Source organism: Haliotis rubra, unplaced genomic scaffold (genome assembly GCF_003918875.1).
Source record: "Haliotis rubra isolate DU_JTF1 unplaced genomic scaffold, ASM391887v1 Scf14, whole genome shotgun sequence".
Lineage (NCBI taxonomy): Eukaryota > Metazoa > Mollusca > Gastropoda > Lepetellida > Haliotidae > Haliotis > Haliotis rubra.
Window position 1 is genome coordinate 3,224,548 of NW_025765336.1, and position 15,548 is coordinate 3,240,095.

The 15,548-nt window shown below is 38.6% G+C and overlaps 1 protein-coding gene across 1 annotated transcript in view; it reads left to right on the forward strand.

The window, feature by feature from the left end:
- The window catches only part of LOC124268796 (indole-3-acetaldehyde oxidase-like), a 43,233-nt gene that overhangs the window by 1,145 nt on the left and 26,540 nt on the right, over positions 1-15,548 (forward strand). The window contains exons 2-14 of the mRNA XM_046703819.1: positions 1,760-1,899; positions 2,611-2,780; positions 3,357-3,517; positions 4,180-4,218; positions 7,855-7,864; positions 8,180-8,255; positions 8,708-8,787; positions 9,013-9,162; positions 10,665-10,767; positions 11,481-11,629; positions 11,711-11,821; positions 12,878-12,944; positions 13,670-13,770. Of these exons, the coding sequence (XP_046559775.1) occupies positions 1,760-1,899; positions 2,611-2,780; positions 3,357-3,517; positions 4,180-4,218; positions 7,855-7,864; positions 8,180-8,255; positions 8,708-8,787; positions 9,013-9,162; positions 10,665-10,767; positions 11,481-11,629; positions 11,711-11,821; positions 12,878-12,944; positions 13,670-13,770 (1,357 nt within the window). The remainder of the gene's footprint in view (positions 1-1,759; positions 1,900-2,610; positions 2,781-3,356; positions 3,518-4,179; positions 4,219-7,854; positions 7,865-8,179; positions 8,256-8,707; positions 8,788-9,012; positions 9,163-10,664; positions 10,768-11,480; positions 11,630-11,710; positions 11,822-12,877; positions 12,945-13,669; positions 13,771-15,548) is intronic.

Here is a 15,548-nt window from a genome sequence, read left to right on the forward strand (position 1 = left end):
GAAATATCAACTTTAGTACATATTTTTTCTGTGTTACCATCACCCACAAAGGAATTTCTTAATCAACTAAACAATATTGTATATAATTTCATGTGGGATGGCAAGAAAGATAAAATCAAGAGAACAACTATATGTAGAAAATATGAAGAAGGTGGATTAGGAATGACATATCAAATCCTTTATAAATAAAGTTATCCTGCCTCGGCAGAAGGTATGTAAATAAAACGTCACCTCACAATCCCTGTTTTTTCATCTTGCTGCACATATTCACAGTCATGCAAGGATTGATAACCCATTTTGAAATGATGTTTTATCTATTTGGAGTAAGTATTATATACAACAACATAAGATAAATACTTGTCAACCAGAAGAAATCATGGCTGAACCTTTATGGTTGAATCACCAATTTAGAGATAGTAATTTCTTGACTGAAGGTTGGTTTAACAGAGGAATTCATACAATAAGAGATATATGGGGTGAAAATGTTTTAGGGTTGTCTTGTTTTTGTCTTTCAATGAAATAAAAAAAGCTTTACTGCATCAAAGGAAAAAATTTAGAGTACAATAAAATCATTTTAAATATTCCAAAATCTTGGAAAAATACTCTTTTATCTGATCCCGTAACTACTCAAAACCTCTCACTAAACTCAACTCTTCAAGACCTTCTTTCTTAAATGAAGGGATGCAGCATTTTCTATGACAAAGTTATAGAAAATGACACTTCACCTACAGTTTGTCAGAAATGGCAGAATGAACTTAATACAGACATTTCATGGAACATCGTGTTTAAAAATACTGAAACTGCACAAAGGATGTAAAGGTTTTAGATTTTCAGAATAGATCTATAAAATAGAGCAATTTGTGCTAGAAAACAGTAGGTGCAAATGAAGATAATTGAAACAAATATTTGCTCTATTTGTCAATCTGAACCAGAAAGCCTCCAACATCTTCATTGTGCTACAAAAATAAAATGGAGAAATGAACATATAAAGATTTAAATATGCAGTGCAAAGACATTTATGAAAAACTCTATTGTTCTCACTGTTCATGCACAGTACAAATTGTAAATTGACTTTTTTTTATATCTTTGACAATGTGTCCGTACTTTTTAGACTTTAAGTTGTTCCCAATATCATTCATTTTTTGTGAATACTATTTGATATAACAAAACTTCAAATTTATGTAGAAAGTCAAAGCTTCATTTACAGGAAGATTAATTGACATAAAGGAAAAGTTGACAATATAAACGTCATCCAGCTTGTCGTAACTGTTATGAGAAGAATGGTTTGTCACCCTCAATCTTTATTCATGTCTATGAATATGAGGCATTTCTAGTACTCGGATGGGTACATCGGTGGTAGAGAAGGGTCTATTTGGCCTGTATTAAACCATATCAGATCATCGATATACCTCCAGCTTAAAATTCACTTGTATGAATTGTCTGTCTAATGTATTGTCTCTGTTTTGAATAAATACTGTTTAAACCAAAATCACTTGTTTCTCAACTTCTTTGGTTTGCATTTTTCTTAGCAGAAATTCTGACACTAATGCATAAAGAAACAGATCATCAAGATCGGAGTATAATTTAGGAACTTAAGATGTCCTAAAGATGAAATTTAAAGATAAAGCAGTAATTTCCAATACAACTTTCAAAATAATGAACACACACTAAAAAGCCTAACGAAATATTTTCGTCGTATTGATTATAATTTTCATGTTTCATTTATGACCAGTTCTCACTTAGAAACCTTCCTCCATAGCCACACCCCAACGAAGGGAGAGCTGAAGGATGGAGTCTACGCGTCTACTTGTCAAAACTGTGGCCACTTCTTCAAGTTCAAGGTCACAGGCATTCTCAAATCATCTGTCACCTTCACCATCAACGGGATTTCCTTCACAGGTACATTTGGGAGATCTTTTTGATCATGTGTTATAATTTCTTCCGAGATAATTCTTTTGCGCAAACTTATCGTCATTTGATTAATGAATGTGGGCGGGCTTTTTAATTTCATGAAAAACTTGCAGAACAAAAGCTGTTGAATGTGACATCCTGTTATGAAGTAATGAAAAAAAATCAGATTACACACAAATAGATGCATGAATACGGGTCTTCACGCCATTGTACAAGCTATAGGGCTCAAAGATGTAAACAGATAGATGTCACCACCCAGCTAACACAGAACCTTAAAATTTTTTTTAAAAATACGTTATAAATTTAACAGGCAGATTTGATCCAAAATAATTTGTTTATATGACATATACTTTTTAACAATGATTGGCGTTATTTCTCGTCTTTGCACCATTTATATATCATTCACATTGTACATTCATCATGACATGTTTACTCTTCCTTCCATTGTATCCCGGAGCGGTATTCATATAAGCTTATGCTTGTTTACCAATCCGGTTCCTTTCATTGGAAATAAATATGTTTAAATCAAAACTTTTTAAAAGGTTTCATTGCATTTTATAAACTATGTTTTCCTCAAAACGTTTTCACAACTATAGAATGTCATAAGTATATCTACCAGTATACCACGACGATTATGTCAAATTGTGATTAAAGTATATTTCTAATTATAAAGAAAATACTTTCGTATAATACCTTCAGTTGGCAACCAGTATGCCGCGGCCCTCTCCCTGAATGAGTTCATGAGGTCCCAGGGTGTGTCCTATGGCACCAAGGCCATGTGTATAGAGGGAGGGTGTGGCGTGTGCCTCGTCACTACCACACTGTATGATCCAATCACAAAGGCCGTGCAGACATACACAGTCAACTCGGTAAGAATCTGTCCAACAATACCGCGTAGTTTATATGCAGTAGTGTCCTTTGTATCATGCGGATCCAGGATTTTGGAGAAGGGGTGCACATAAATCACGAAGTCCAAAGGTTAGGGGGGAACCGCTCCTCAGGGAAAGAATTTTCGGGGGAGAGGGGGTGATGACGCAACCCCGCAACCCCACCCACCCGGATCCACCGGTTTCTCTGGGGTGCTTTAACGTGACCAAAATCGAAACTATCCACTTACTGATGGACACACCGATGTCATTGTGGACACCGTGAAGATACCATTGCTCAGGGTATCACCAATGTATTTAGTTCGCATTACATTAAGGCCATGAAATCTATGGTAGGTATATATGTGTTTTATTATAAATACAATTAGAGATCTATGAGTTCTACTTTAAGTTGAACCTAAAGACCTAAATTGTGTAATATATAAACTAGAAACTGTAGGACGATCTACTTTCTGTATTGACTATGTCACAAATAACACAGAATATGATCATTGTCAATATGAGGTACGTCTGTTTGGTATATAGACTAAAAACTGTAAGACAAGTTAATTCCTTTAGTGTCTGGTTCCCCTGTACACGTGTGACGGCATGCAAGTGACAACTATCGAGGGTCTGGGCAACCCCAGGGATGGCCTACACCCGATACAAGACCGTCTGGCACAGTACAATGGGTCTCAGTGTGGCTTCTGTAGCCCCGCCCAGGTCATGAATATGTATGGGTAAGACTTTCAAGATATCTATAGATGAAATGTATATTTATTAGTAAAGAAAATGTAAAAAGCATGTTTTCAACTAAATAGCTGTTTTTCACTATTAAGATTCCTACTAAATGTACATGGGTTTGTTCCACCGTGCCTTACAATGCCCAGTGTCCCAATCACATAATCGCTCAATTTCAAAGAAAAATATGAGGAATATAAGCAGGTTTAGAATTCACGACACGCAATCACTGACTATATACACAACCTTTGACTTACATTATAAAAATATTTCAATGATATTTCTACGGTGTAACCAGTGTTTGAAATAAGTCCCGTCCGACCGCCCGAGAGGGTCTCGATTTCTGACGGACGGTCTAAATTTACAGCTAGCCAGCCCGATGGTCTGGTAAACATTTTAGATGTTCCATACAACTGAGTAAATTCACCATATTTGGGCTAGTTAAAATCCATTTTGGGCTGGTAACATTTTGAAGTTAACAGCCCTGATGTAACATGCTATCGTCTTTACAATATTATTGATGAAAGAGACATACTTTGTTTCCTTAACGAGAACATATGCAGATGGATAACATGTCAATCTCATTAAAGAACCTGAAGACTTACTTCGAGAAGTCCTTAGAACAAGCAGTACGAATATCGATGCTCGATATGTGTTTCAGCCTACTGAAAAGAACACCCAAAGCCTACCATGCAACAAAGTAGAGAATGCTTACTACGATGCTGTCATTTGCCGATGTACAGGTTAGTTGTGTACACTAAGACAGACACATTGTTATACGCCTTCTGAACATCTAATCCTGACCATGTCATGATATGTTGGTTGGTTGGGTGTTTATAGCTCCCACACTCAGCAATATTCCAGCTATATAGTTTCGTCTTGACAGGGGAAGTTGTTCCCGTCCAGCTGCAACTCCCTTAGCCTATGCTGTCACACGGGCGTGGGCGTTCTGAAGAAATGACCGAGTGGAGTAACTGTTCTTCTCCATCATTCTTGATTTTGATTGTTTTCAAGAAGATCGATAAATCACTCGAGACCATTAATTTTGACAATCATCTGGCATCCACACAGTTGTTAACGTTGGGTCTCTGGCCATTTTGGTTTCGTTTGATGAAAAACGTGCACATGCAAATTTCACGTCATGCACAATTCATCTTTCAAGAGCAATTACTGTACAAACAACTATGGTCATAAGGAAGTGCAAGTGGTGATGCACTCTCAATACATTCATTATTATCATATCAACATTGACTGACTCCAGATATATCTCCCAATGTTTGCAATCGTAAATTAACAATGAAATTCTCTTACTTTTTAAGAGTATACTTTTGTTGCATCTCAACTGGTACGAGATAAGAGAGTGAGTTTAGTATTACGCCGTACCCAGCAATATTCCAGCTATATGGCGGCGGCTTGTAAATACCGGAGTCTGGACTCGAGACAATCCAGGGATTAACAGCATGAACATCGATCTACGCAATTGGGATACGACGACATGTGTCAGCCCTGTCAGCGAGCTTCCGATCACCCGATCCGTCAAGTTAGTCGCTCTTCTGGTAGCATGGGTTACTTCGAAGATCAATTTGAAGCGGACCTTCACGAGGTCGGTACGAGATATGAGATGGTATTGATGGCGTGTAGTTGGCAAGTCCGGTACAATACATTTCAGATGCGGCATGTCAATATCAACCTAGAACATCCCCTTATCACAGTTATATCTCTCTGTTATCGGGTGAAATGACCTCAAATATTAGGTTAGGTTACACTCATCTGCGTCTGGATACATTAGAGAGATTTTTTAACAGGATAACGGTGTCCCTGTTATGATGTTTATCACATCAGCCTGGGCTTTGGTATCAAATGGGGACGATGGTGTAACCTTGTGGTTAAATCGTTCGCTCGTCACCCGAAGACTCGGGTTCGATTCCCCACATGGGCACAAATGTGAAGCCAATTTCTGGTGTCCCCGCCATATTGCACGGAATATTGCTTAAAAGCGGCATAAAGAAAACTAATCTAACTCACTCACGTTTTTTGATGAACAGTTGTCGTTTAGTGACTTTCAAAAATATTTGTTGAATAAAAGATTTAAAAATAATTGTTGAGTAAATGTGAAAAAGTACAATTCCACAACGACCTGTTTGAAGCCATAAACCGATTGCGCCCTAATAATCTGAGCCTTAGTATAATCTAATGGTGATAGGAGAGGAATAGTCCATATAAGATGACACCTAACGAATTGTTATTAACGTTTCAAACTGGAGTTGGTCATATATAGGAAACAAGCTATGTTAGTTCTCTATGTGCGAATTTACAGGAAGCTTGGTGCCTTCTAACAAGATTGGAAGGGCGTGCAGTCATCCCACAGATGACACCCTTACCTTGTCAGCTTGCTATGTGGGGTTAACCTCTTTGGTCATGTGGACAAGGCGTCCGACTTCTGATCATAAGGTCCGTGGTTCGAATCCAGTACGGGACTTGGAAATTTGATGGTCGCTACATTGGCGCCCAACGTGCGGGCTGAGCACGTTCATATCAAATCTGAGCAAAATAAGAGTACTCAGTACTTAACTATGCTGCTCGGGACGTGCCTTCTGTTGACGGGGAGTATGTAGCAGGGCGTGGAGTCATCCCAACAGATTTACATCCTTACCTCCTTGTCAGCTTGCTGACGGAGTTAACTCTTTGGTCATGTGGACAAGGCATCCGAGCTTCTGATCAGAAGGTCCGTGGTTCGAACTCCAGTACGGGACTCCGGAAATTTTATGGCCGCTACAAAATCTGTTTGACTCTCTATTCTATAAGTGTTTTGTAGGATGTTGATTTGTGCTTCAGAAGTCGAAATACGTGAATATGTTGTGGAAGACCACTTGGTTGTCCTTTGATTCTCTTCCAAAGAATATAACGTACAATTATTCAATCATAATGTCAGTTTCATTTTTAAGACATCATATTTCGCTTGCAAAGGTATACATGTGCCGTTGAATGAATCTGAAAGTTTTTGTTGGCATACAAAAATGTAAATAAATATACACGCCCTTCTCTAGAATATCCATTTGACACACGACATGTTTAAACTATACCACCTCGCCATCGCTCAATCAACTAAAAGGCTAGCGCTGCTTGTTGGAAATATAGGAAGAAACTCTTGCGAACCAGACTTCGTCATACGAATTAAAAGATTTCAGTACATTGTACATGATGTCATGTTGAAGTTGACATCTAGTTTTAGAATGTGTGTTTGTACACCAGGTGCAAATTTTTACTAAAACATATATGAATAATCTACGGAGTCTACATCTTGGTCGTTTAGCAAATGTACTGTTAGTCCCCATAGTCCCTAATATGGTGATATATCTTCAGTTATGCTGGCAATATATAGCTGTTTTATATTGTAATGACGCTTCTATAGTTAAACGCTTTTAGTTTTTCATACTAGTTTTATATCTATATCTGTGATGCTCTAGTTATTGTACTGTCCTTCGTTGACAGGGTTTTATAATTTGACTTTATTTAATGCGTCTTTATTTATTATTCAAATCCTCGTCACGATATGGTTGAAATATTGCCGATGTGACGTTAAATTAAACGTCTTTGATATGCTGCCAAGCATACAAGTAGAATTATACAATCGCCTTGTCCGTTCTCTGTACAGACAACATCTTTGACAAAAAAGTAACCTTATAAAGATAAATACGTTTTAGAGTGTTCCAATCATACCGGAATATAATAAATATACACGTTCTTTCTCTACTCAGGCTATCGCCCAAATCTCTGGATGCCATGAAGTCCTTTTGCCTCAGACGCTCCACCAACCCCTGCCTGGCGGTGCTATTGACATTGAGGTGAATAGGGACATCTTCATATACATGTATAATAATATTCTATTGCTCCCAGTTCTTCAGGGTGACTTTGTAATGGTACTTACTTAGATATAAATTCCAAGTCATAGATATGTTCAAGCACATAATGATATGGGTTGATGACATCAATAAAGTAAAAATAACATCAAATGACACCATATTTGTAGTTGAAAACAGGGATATGGACAATGGTACCCATTTTTCACTTTGAACGGGTTGGTTCTTGTCCGTTCCTTCATGCATTCAAATATTCCGTTTCCAATCTGGTTAAACATAGGTATGAAGATAATGACAATAAGGTTGATTTTTTCCTGTGTATAAATGTCCTCGTTGCTGTCGAATATGCAGCTATTGTTATCAGTGATGAAGTTTATCAAGGATGTTTGGAAGATGGTACTTATTATAAATATGTGCCCTATTTCCTTTAACGCACAAGAGGCCACGGTGTTTAAATTCGTTTGTTCCCAATGCAGGTGTAACTTGGTACTATGAACGGATGACTCTTGTCATTCACGAGCTGTAGCTGATAAGTATCCATCCAATGGATCTGAGAGTAATGTTATCCCCATTATTTGGAAAACAATACATGAAATTGTAATTATCACATTTTATTTTTTAAACTTAGAGCTATGACTAGTTACCAGTTGTTACTTCTAGGAACTGGACAAGAAAGATATGCAGCAAAACTGGGAAGACCTGCACAGGACGCTGTTCATCTGAGAGACAGACTGACCTGGAGCAGGTGCCCCTCCACATTGTGCTGCAGTGGGGGTCACAGTGGTACAAACCCACCACCAGGCAGCAGCTCTACGCCCTCCTCGGCCAAACACCAGGCGAGACAACTACAGACTCGTGTTTGGGAATTCAGGATTCGGTAAACAATTGTGACCAATAACAAGCGTGTATTTTAAGGAAACGCAGAAACTCGTGTTTGGGAATTCAGGATATGGTAACAATCAATCGATGATATGCCAGTACGTGGGGCAGACGCGCATTAGGTGACCAAGAGACTACTCTTAATACACGAGTCTCTGCGATGGGTATTTCATGATATGTTTATTCAGTTTATTCCAAGATAAAGACTGCCATGATAAAGGCCATTAACAGCTTCTCTTTTGCATCAACTCTGCCATAGACATGACACTTTCTTACACTGCCATACATTTGACTAACAGTTTGTGACACTGCGGTACATTTGACTGACAGTGTCTGACCTGGACCCCACCCCCAACCCCTTAATAGTTTCTGACACGTTGTGCACTGATTAAGCTATACCGATATAAACATTCTCCCCTCGAACTTAGGCATTGTTAACTTTTCTTCCAGGTGTCTACAAAGAAATCGGTCCATGGATGTACAATGTCCTCATTGATCTGCGTGGCATCCAGGAGTTCTATGACATTTCTGTAGGTTTGCAATGTACTGACAAACAATATCAAACTCGAAAAGTAAGGAGTTTTGATGAGAAAAACAAAAAGTTAAAAGAAAGAAAGAAAACCATTTCCATTATGATAAAACCAAACACAACACTTGCTTATCAAATAGCGAATGTTTACACAGATTCCTTCAAAGCGCATCAAACACTGCCAACGTATCCAGCTTAATATTTCCAAATACTTACTTTGTTACAGATTGACTCCTCCAAAGTGATGTTTGGACCTAGCATCACTCTGACCAACATGATGGAAGTCTTTGAGAAAAACAGCACCAACCCTGCTTTGTCGTACTTCCGGGACTTCGCCAGCCACGTGGCCTACATTGGTAACATCGGGCTGAGAAATGTAAGACAACAGTTTATGCCATCACTCCATTATGTATTATTTGCTATGTTATGCACTCATGCTTATTTTTGTGTGTGTGTCTGGCAGTTGGCCACACAAACTAGAAGGGGAAGCGGGATGAGTTTCTATCAGACTTCAAGTTCAACCGTTATCGTATTTACGAGGTGCGATCAAAAAGTATGTAGTGTCACCAAGAAAACGATACAAATGCAGTAATTGTTGTGTTTTATTTTTCTACATATCATGTATCAAGCTCAAGGAATTTGGTTTTGCTATGTTCCAGTCTCACGATCCCCATTTTGTTTGACCTTTTATCTTGGTACCCTCAAAAAACGCAAAATCTACAATAAATGCATAAATAACTTCAAGAAACAAAATATGCAAGAAATACTTTGTGTGTTTGAGATTGATAGAAGTCCCCTAGGATCACACTTAGATATTAAAGTTCATAAAAAAGCAATTTGAAATTACAATCGCTTGTTTGAAGTGACTCCCCCCTTCATGTTGACTGAAAGAGCTAGTTTTGGAGACACTACCCACCCCCTTTCAGATGACGTAATCATAAGGACATAACTTATTCTAATGTGTTCATTTGTCCATGCATGATGCCAAGGGTTCAACCTAGGCACTGAATGGTCACACAAGTGTCAGCTCACAATATATTGTGAAAAGTACCAGCTTGAATATCTGGACACAATGTTTTAGGAAGATTGAAATCGCAGTGTCCTAAACAAACAGCCCTCGACTAAATATAAATTAAGCAGTCCAAATCTTTGACTGTTGGTTGTGACGGGAAGTTAACCAATACTATACTGAACATATTTATATGGTATTCTCTGAGGGCATATCATTATCCAAGAGGTACCAAATGACAGATCGTTTTTCATTTTCTGCAGTTTTGTTAGCAATATTATACCCCAATGTGTTGTGATGACTAATATCTCGTTAACCACATCACCCAAATATGTGAAATTTTGGATATGGCTTTGCTAAAGATTCCTTCAAAATAAAATGGAAGATTTTCAACCATTGGACATCGAGAATACAATTAGTCTACGTACTTTTGATCGACGCACGTAAAACTACACATACAAATACCATCTACCTATTTCAGTGGAGGAACGATAGCAGAACTAAGAATCGAAAATATCGTATTTTGGCATTTATGTTCAAGTATGTTATAGGCATATTTGCCTTAGTAATATTTAACAAAAAATACATGGTGGATTTTTGTTCATTTTCGTTTCATCGCCTTGATTCTGAAATATAATTCCATACCCATTATAAACTTAGTTGAATGTTATATATTGCCCCTTGTAAGCGTTTTGTTGTTACAGAGCGCTTTGTGTGGTGTGTGTGTGTTGTGTGTGTGCGTGTGCGTGTGCGTGTGCGTGTGCGTGTGTGTGTGTGTGTGTGTGTGTGTGTGCGTGTGTGCGTGTGCAGGTACATGTGTTGGATGGGGTTGGCTGGAAGTTACTATCTGAACACTTCACCTGTTTCAGCTGGGCAGCTGGGCCGGGAACCTGATGTTGAAGAACCTCCACACTGAGTTCCCGTCTGATGTTTTCACCATGTTAGAGACAGTCGGAGCAACTCTGTTTATTGGTGAGTGAGTGAGTATGGTTTTACGCCGCTTTTAGCAATATTCCAGCAATACCACGGCGGGGACACCAGAAATGGGCTTCACACATTGTACCCATGTGGGGAATCGAACGTGACGAGTGAACGCTTTAGCCACAAGGCTACCCAACCGCCTATTGTTCATTGGAAGCGTATGCAGCAGTACAAAGTGCCAACTGAAACATACGTCAGACATAACATTGTCAGATTAATTTGTTTAAATACCCACTTGGAAGGAACTAATCTCAAAATCGCAATGTTCAATCTACCAAACTGTACATATGTGAAACTTTAAGGATTTAAATATATGCAGATGATAGAAGCGACAAAACCCTATCCACATTCATAAGAATTCTGTTTAAAAGCAGAGTCGATTGTACATTTGGGACTATATCATGAGCATATAAACAATGGTAAAAATCGTCTTCAGTTAGTGTGTATGTATTTATGTATACGTACTAGTATATGAAACTGTATCTAATCTTTAGGCTGAAATCAGGGATAGAAAATTGTTATGTCTATACCATCGTTTTATATGGATAGTTTAGAGTGCAAATACATACCATAAACAACTTCGGACAGCTTTTTCTTCTATCACTGACAAGCAATGTTAAGTTCACTGAATGTCAATTTCAAAACGTTACACTTCGGGTTAAAGTGAGAATATATCGTACGATGGAAATATACTTGTATTGCAGGATCAAGTGATGGCTCCGAGAAGTCATACAGTCTCATGGACTTCCTGAAGCTAGATATGAAGGGGAAGGTCATTCTGTCTGTCACACTTCCAACATTCCCGTCTGGAGACGTCTATGTCAAGTCCTTCAAGATTACCCCAAGGCACCAGGTATATGTTCACAGTTTATTGGCGGAACACCCTTTGTAGCGTTCACAATCAGTTCACTCATTACTTGTTGCTTTTTTTCAGAACGCCCACGCCTATGTGAACGCAGGCTTCAGGATGCAGCTGGACAGGAGCAACAACTACACTGTCAAGACAAAACCATCCCTGGTGTATGGCGGCATCAACAAGACACTGGTAAGTCAAGAACACGTTAACGTAAAAGTTTATGAAACTACAGAGTCGTGACAAAAGTATTCGGCACTTGACGTAATTTCTATAGATTTACATGTTAATTTAATGTAGCATAAATACTTTTCATGAACTTAATTTTCGTAAGATCCAAGTTAAATTTTGTTCATTTGTGAGTAATCATTTTACCTACAATTTTCCGTTGCTTATTTATCGAATGGCAACATTTTAATCAACATGTGTACAGTGCCGTGAACTCCTTTAATATGGCGGCCTATGGGATTGTGCATTGTGGAAGCATACGTAAGTTGATAAATGTGATGTCATTAGTTAAAATAGTCGTCGGAAAATTGAAATGAAATTATGTGCGCAGAGCAGAGATGATTTCATATTTCACTGTCAAATTTTACAAAGATCCATCCTAAACTCACTTCATGAAAATTATTTATGCTACACTGAAATAACATGTAAGTGTATGGAAATTACGTCAAGTGCCGAATAATTTTGGCTCGACTCTGTACATACATTTACACCGTCTTTTGACCTTATACTCAAGATGTGAAAATCAGCAAACACGAATTTATTTAGATGTAGTGCTAGTCACAACTACCAACGGACAAGGACATCATCAGAATAAAACAAGGTAACAGTAATCAGACAACGGGGGTTTTAGTCCGGACATCAATACGGGTTGGTTTTGTTGTCATTTGGGATATTTTAGCGTGTTAAGTTTAAATCATCTAACTATGTAGTCTTGTAAGTCCATCACAAACAAAACCTATGTTCGATCTATGTTGTGTTAATGACTGACTGAGTTTGGTTTTACGCCGCTTTTAGCAATATTCCAGCAACATCACGGCGGGGGACACCAGAAATGGGCTGCACATTGTGTTAATGAAATACGATGACGTATTGTCATCGTCATTGTCAGTGACAACGATACTGTCACTTGGATCACTATCACTAACAATTTCGTAACCCTTCTTCACAGATTTTTCAAACATATAGACCTTATTTATCCTGTTTGATTTTTTAAACAGTAACTGTTGTTGATATATCCAGGTACATGCAAGCAATACAGAGGCATTTCTGCAAGGGAAACAACTAGGGGATGCATCGGTTCTCAAAGGTAAGGTTCCCAAGTTGCTTTGAAGATTTGATGATGAAGATGTATTGTTGTGTAATGTTTTTACTAAATATGGTACGAGTTGTGTATTGACTGGTTGTCATATTGCTGTGAAGTGATCTGATGATTAAAATGGTTCATGGCACTAGGTTAACGTGGTCAGATGGTTACGATGAATAATCTGAGCTGATGTGTGTCTGATATATTGCCGTTGGAGATGTTAGTCAAATACATTGTTATTAAAATTATGCAATGCTTTATGTTGATGGTCTATACGTGATGCATGAATGTTTTCAGAGGTGCATTAATGAGTGAGAGAGAGAGAGAGAGAGAGAGAGAGAGAGAGAAATTCACACATACATTTACAGATACATACACACAAAGACTCACACACTGATACTCGAACTTACACATGCACCACACAATCCACTCAATCAGACACACACAGACCCAAGACACAGTAAACGCACGCATACACGCGCGCGCGCACACACACTCTCATGATAGTGAATCCTAACTGTACTGTTTATTGTTTTGAACAATGAGGAATGTACGCACCACGCAGTCGCCTCATCCATACAAACACACACACACGCACGCACGCGCACACACACGCGCACACACACACACACACACACACACGCGCGGATCCTACTTGTACTCCGTTTACTGGTTTGAATATTAAGGTATGTACGTGCGTTTCTCATCTTCCCTATTTCCTTCTTCAGCTGCAATAGCCAGTCTATCTGCCGAGTTGATCCCAGACGCTACAGCTGGGTTATCCAGTACAGCCTACAGGAAGAACCTGGCCATCTCTCTGTTCTACAAGGTCAGTCGACATACTGAGTCGTATCATTGTGTTTGTCGCTGTTGCTCGATGTTGAACTTATCTCCAGGTTAGAAGTCCTCTCTGTAGTGATATCTGCGTCCCACATATTGATGTGATATTGATAACATTATCAACGGGCATTACACAGTCAGTGTGTGATGCTGACATATTGCCGCTGATAATATTCTCAGCTCTCAAGTACCTAATATGAGGTCAGATCTTGTGAATGTCCGCACAGTGATCCATTAACTGCATCGTTTAATGTCTTCATTGGTGTTTTGCCTGAACCGCGTGAAATAAATGCAATAGGCTACGCCTTAAAACAAAAGTCAAAAGTCTCATTGTATCTAGTCATAAATACCTAAATATATTGGCATGTACAAATATCATTGATTCAAACACATTTTTTATTGACTGAATTAAAATCAAATAATTTAGTTAGCGACAATTTGAGAAGCCCGAAGTGATACAGTTCTTAGCCGTTTACCTCTTTGGTGAAAACCCAGAGCGCGGTTACGTTGCTGACAAACTAAGGCCATGATCGAGCATAGGAGATTGGAACGATCATAGGATTCTAGGGTGCAACATGGAACGGCTACATGGACCTCTGTGCCCCTGAGTTAGTATAATCATTGGCCACGTAATTGTTTGTTAACAGACAGGTGAAGTCAAATTAATCCTCAGCTTCCTTGGAAGTATACAACCGATGTTACTATGGAAATGTGATTTCCCGTGAATACATCACATCACTTCTTAACTTACATCTGTGTACAGAGGGTGATACCAAAGCCCAGAATGAGTTTGAGAATTGCGTGGGTTAACAATGATTCAGTAATATTGCTGCTTGTTAAGGAATCAGCAGATATATTCTGTTAATTTGGGGAAGAAAGCCCGAGGTAATACATGTCTGAAACTTATAACATTAGCACCACCACCCCTGAGAGTTGGTATGGTGCTGTTGATAGAGCCGACTAAAATTATCGATAATCGGAATATCGCCGATAGGAAAGATTTATGATGATTACCGATAAGACAATTGTGTTACCGATAATATCGTACATTAACTTGTGTGACAGTAACAACTCTATGCAAATGTATGACTTTATTTATGGTCCTCTTTTAAATTATGTTCAGGGCACTGTTCTGTTAATATTCCATGCAAAAACTTGTCACAGCTCGCCAGTAATGTTAAATATGATCATTTCTTTCAGACATTATTGATCCAAGGTCATCGATATGTATTAAATTGATCAATATTTTGTTAACGAATATCAATCTCTGATATATATCGATAGCCAGCCCTTGCTGTAAACCTATGTGGAGTACAAATTTATCAAACCACGAACATAGGGTTATGTCCTGCGTATATAAATCCAGTGCGTTAATACACTAAACGCAAAAAAGAAACGTTACCCTCCTTCCTTAATGACGGAGGTACCTATCTTCAGCTGGCGTTGTGATGCGTGGACGTTCACTTCTTGGTCTGTCTACGGGGACCCCAATCTGTCTGAAGCCCTGAATAACTCGTGATACGATGGCATCCGAGGACGTTGGCAACAGCATTGTATGTCGACCCTATCTGCACCATCCCAATGGCTCTTTCTCTCTCTTCAGCCGTTAATCGTGGCATATGTCTTGTACTTTTGTATCATATCATGCATTCTAGGCTCTCTTTATACACTCTAGAATCATTCTACATGTGAAATGGTCGCAAATACTGCTTGAATATTGCTGCGTTTTGGCGATTGATATTGCTATGTGTAAACAGAAAATTTGGA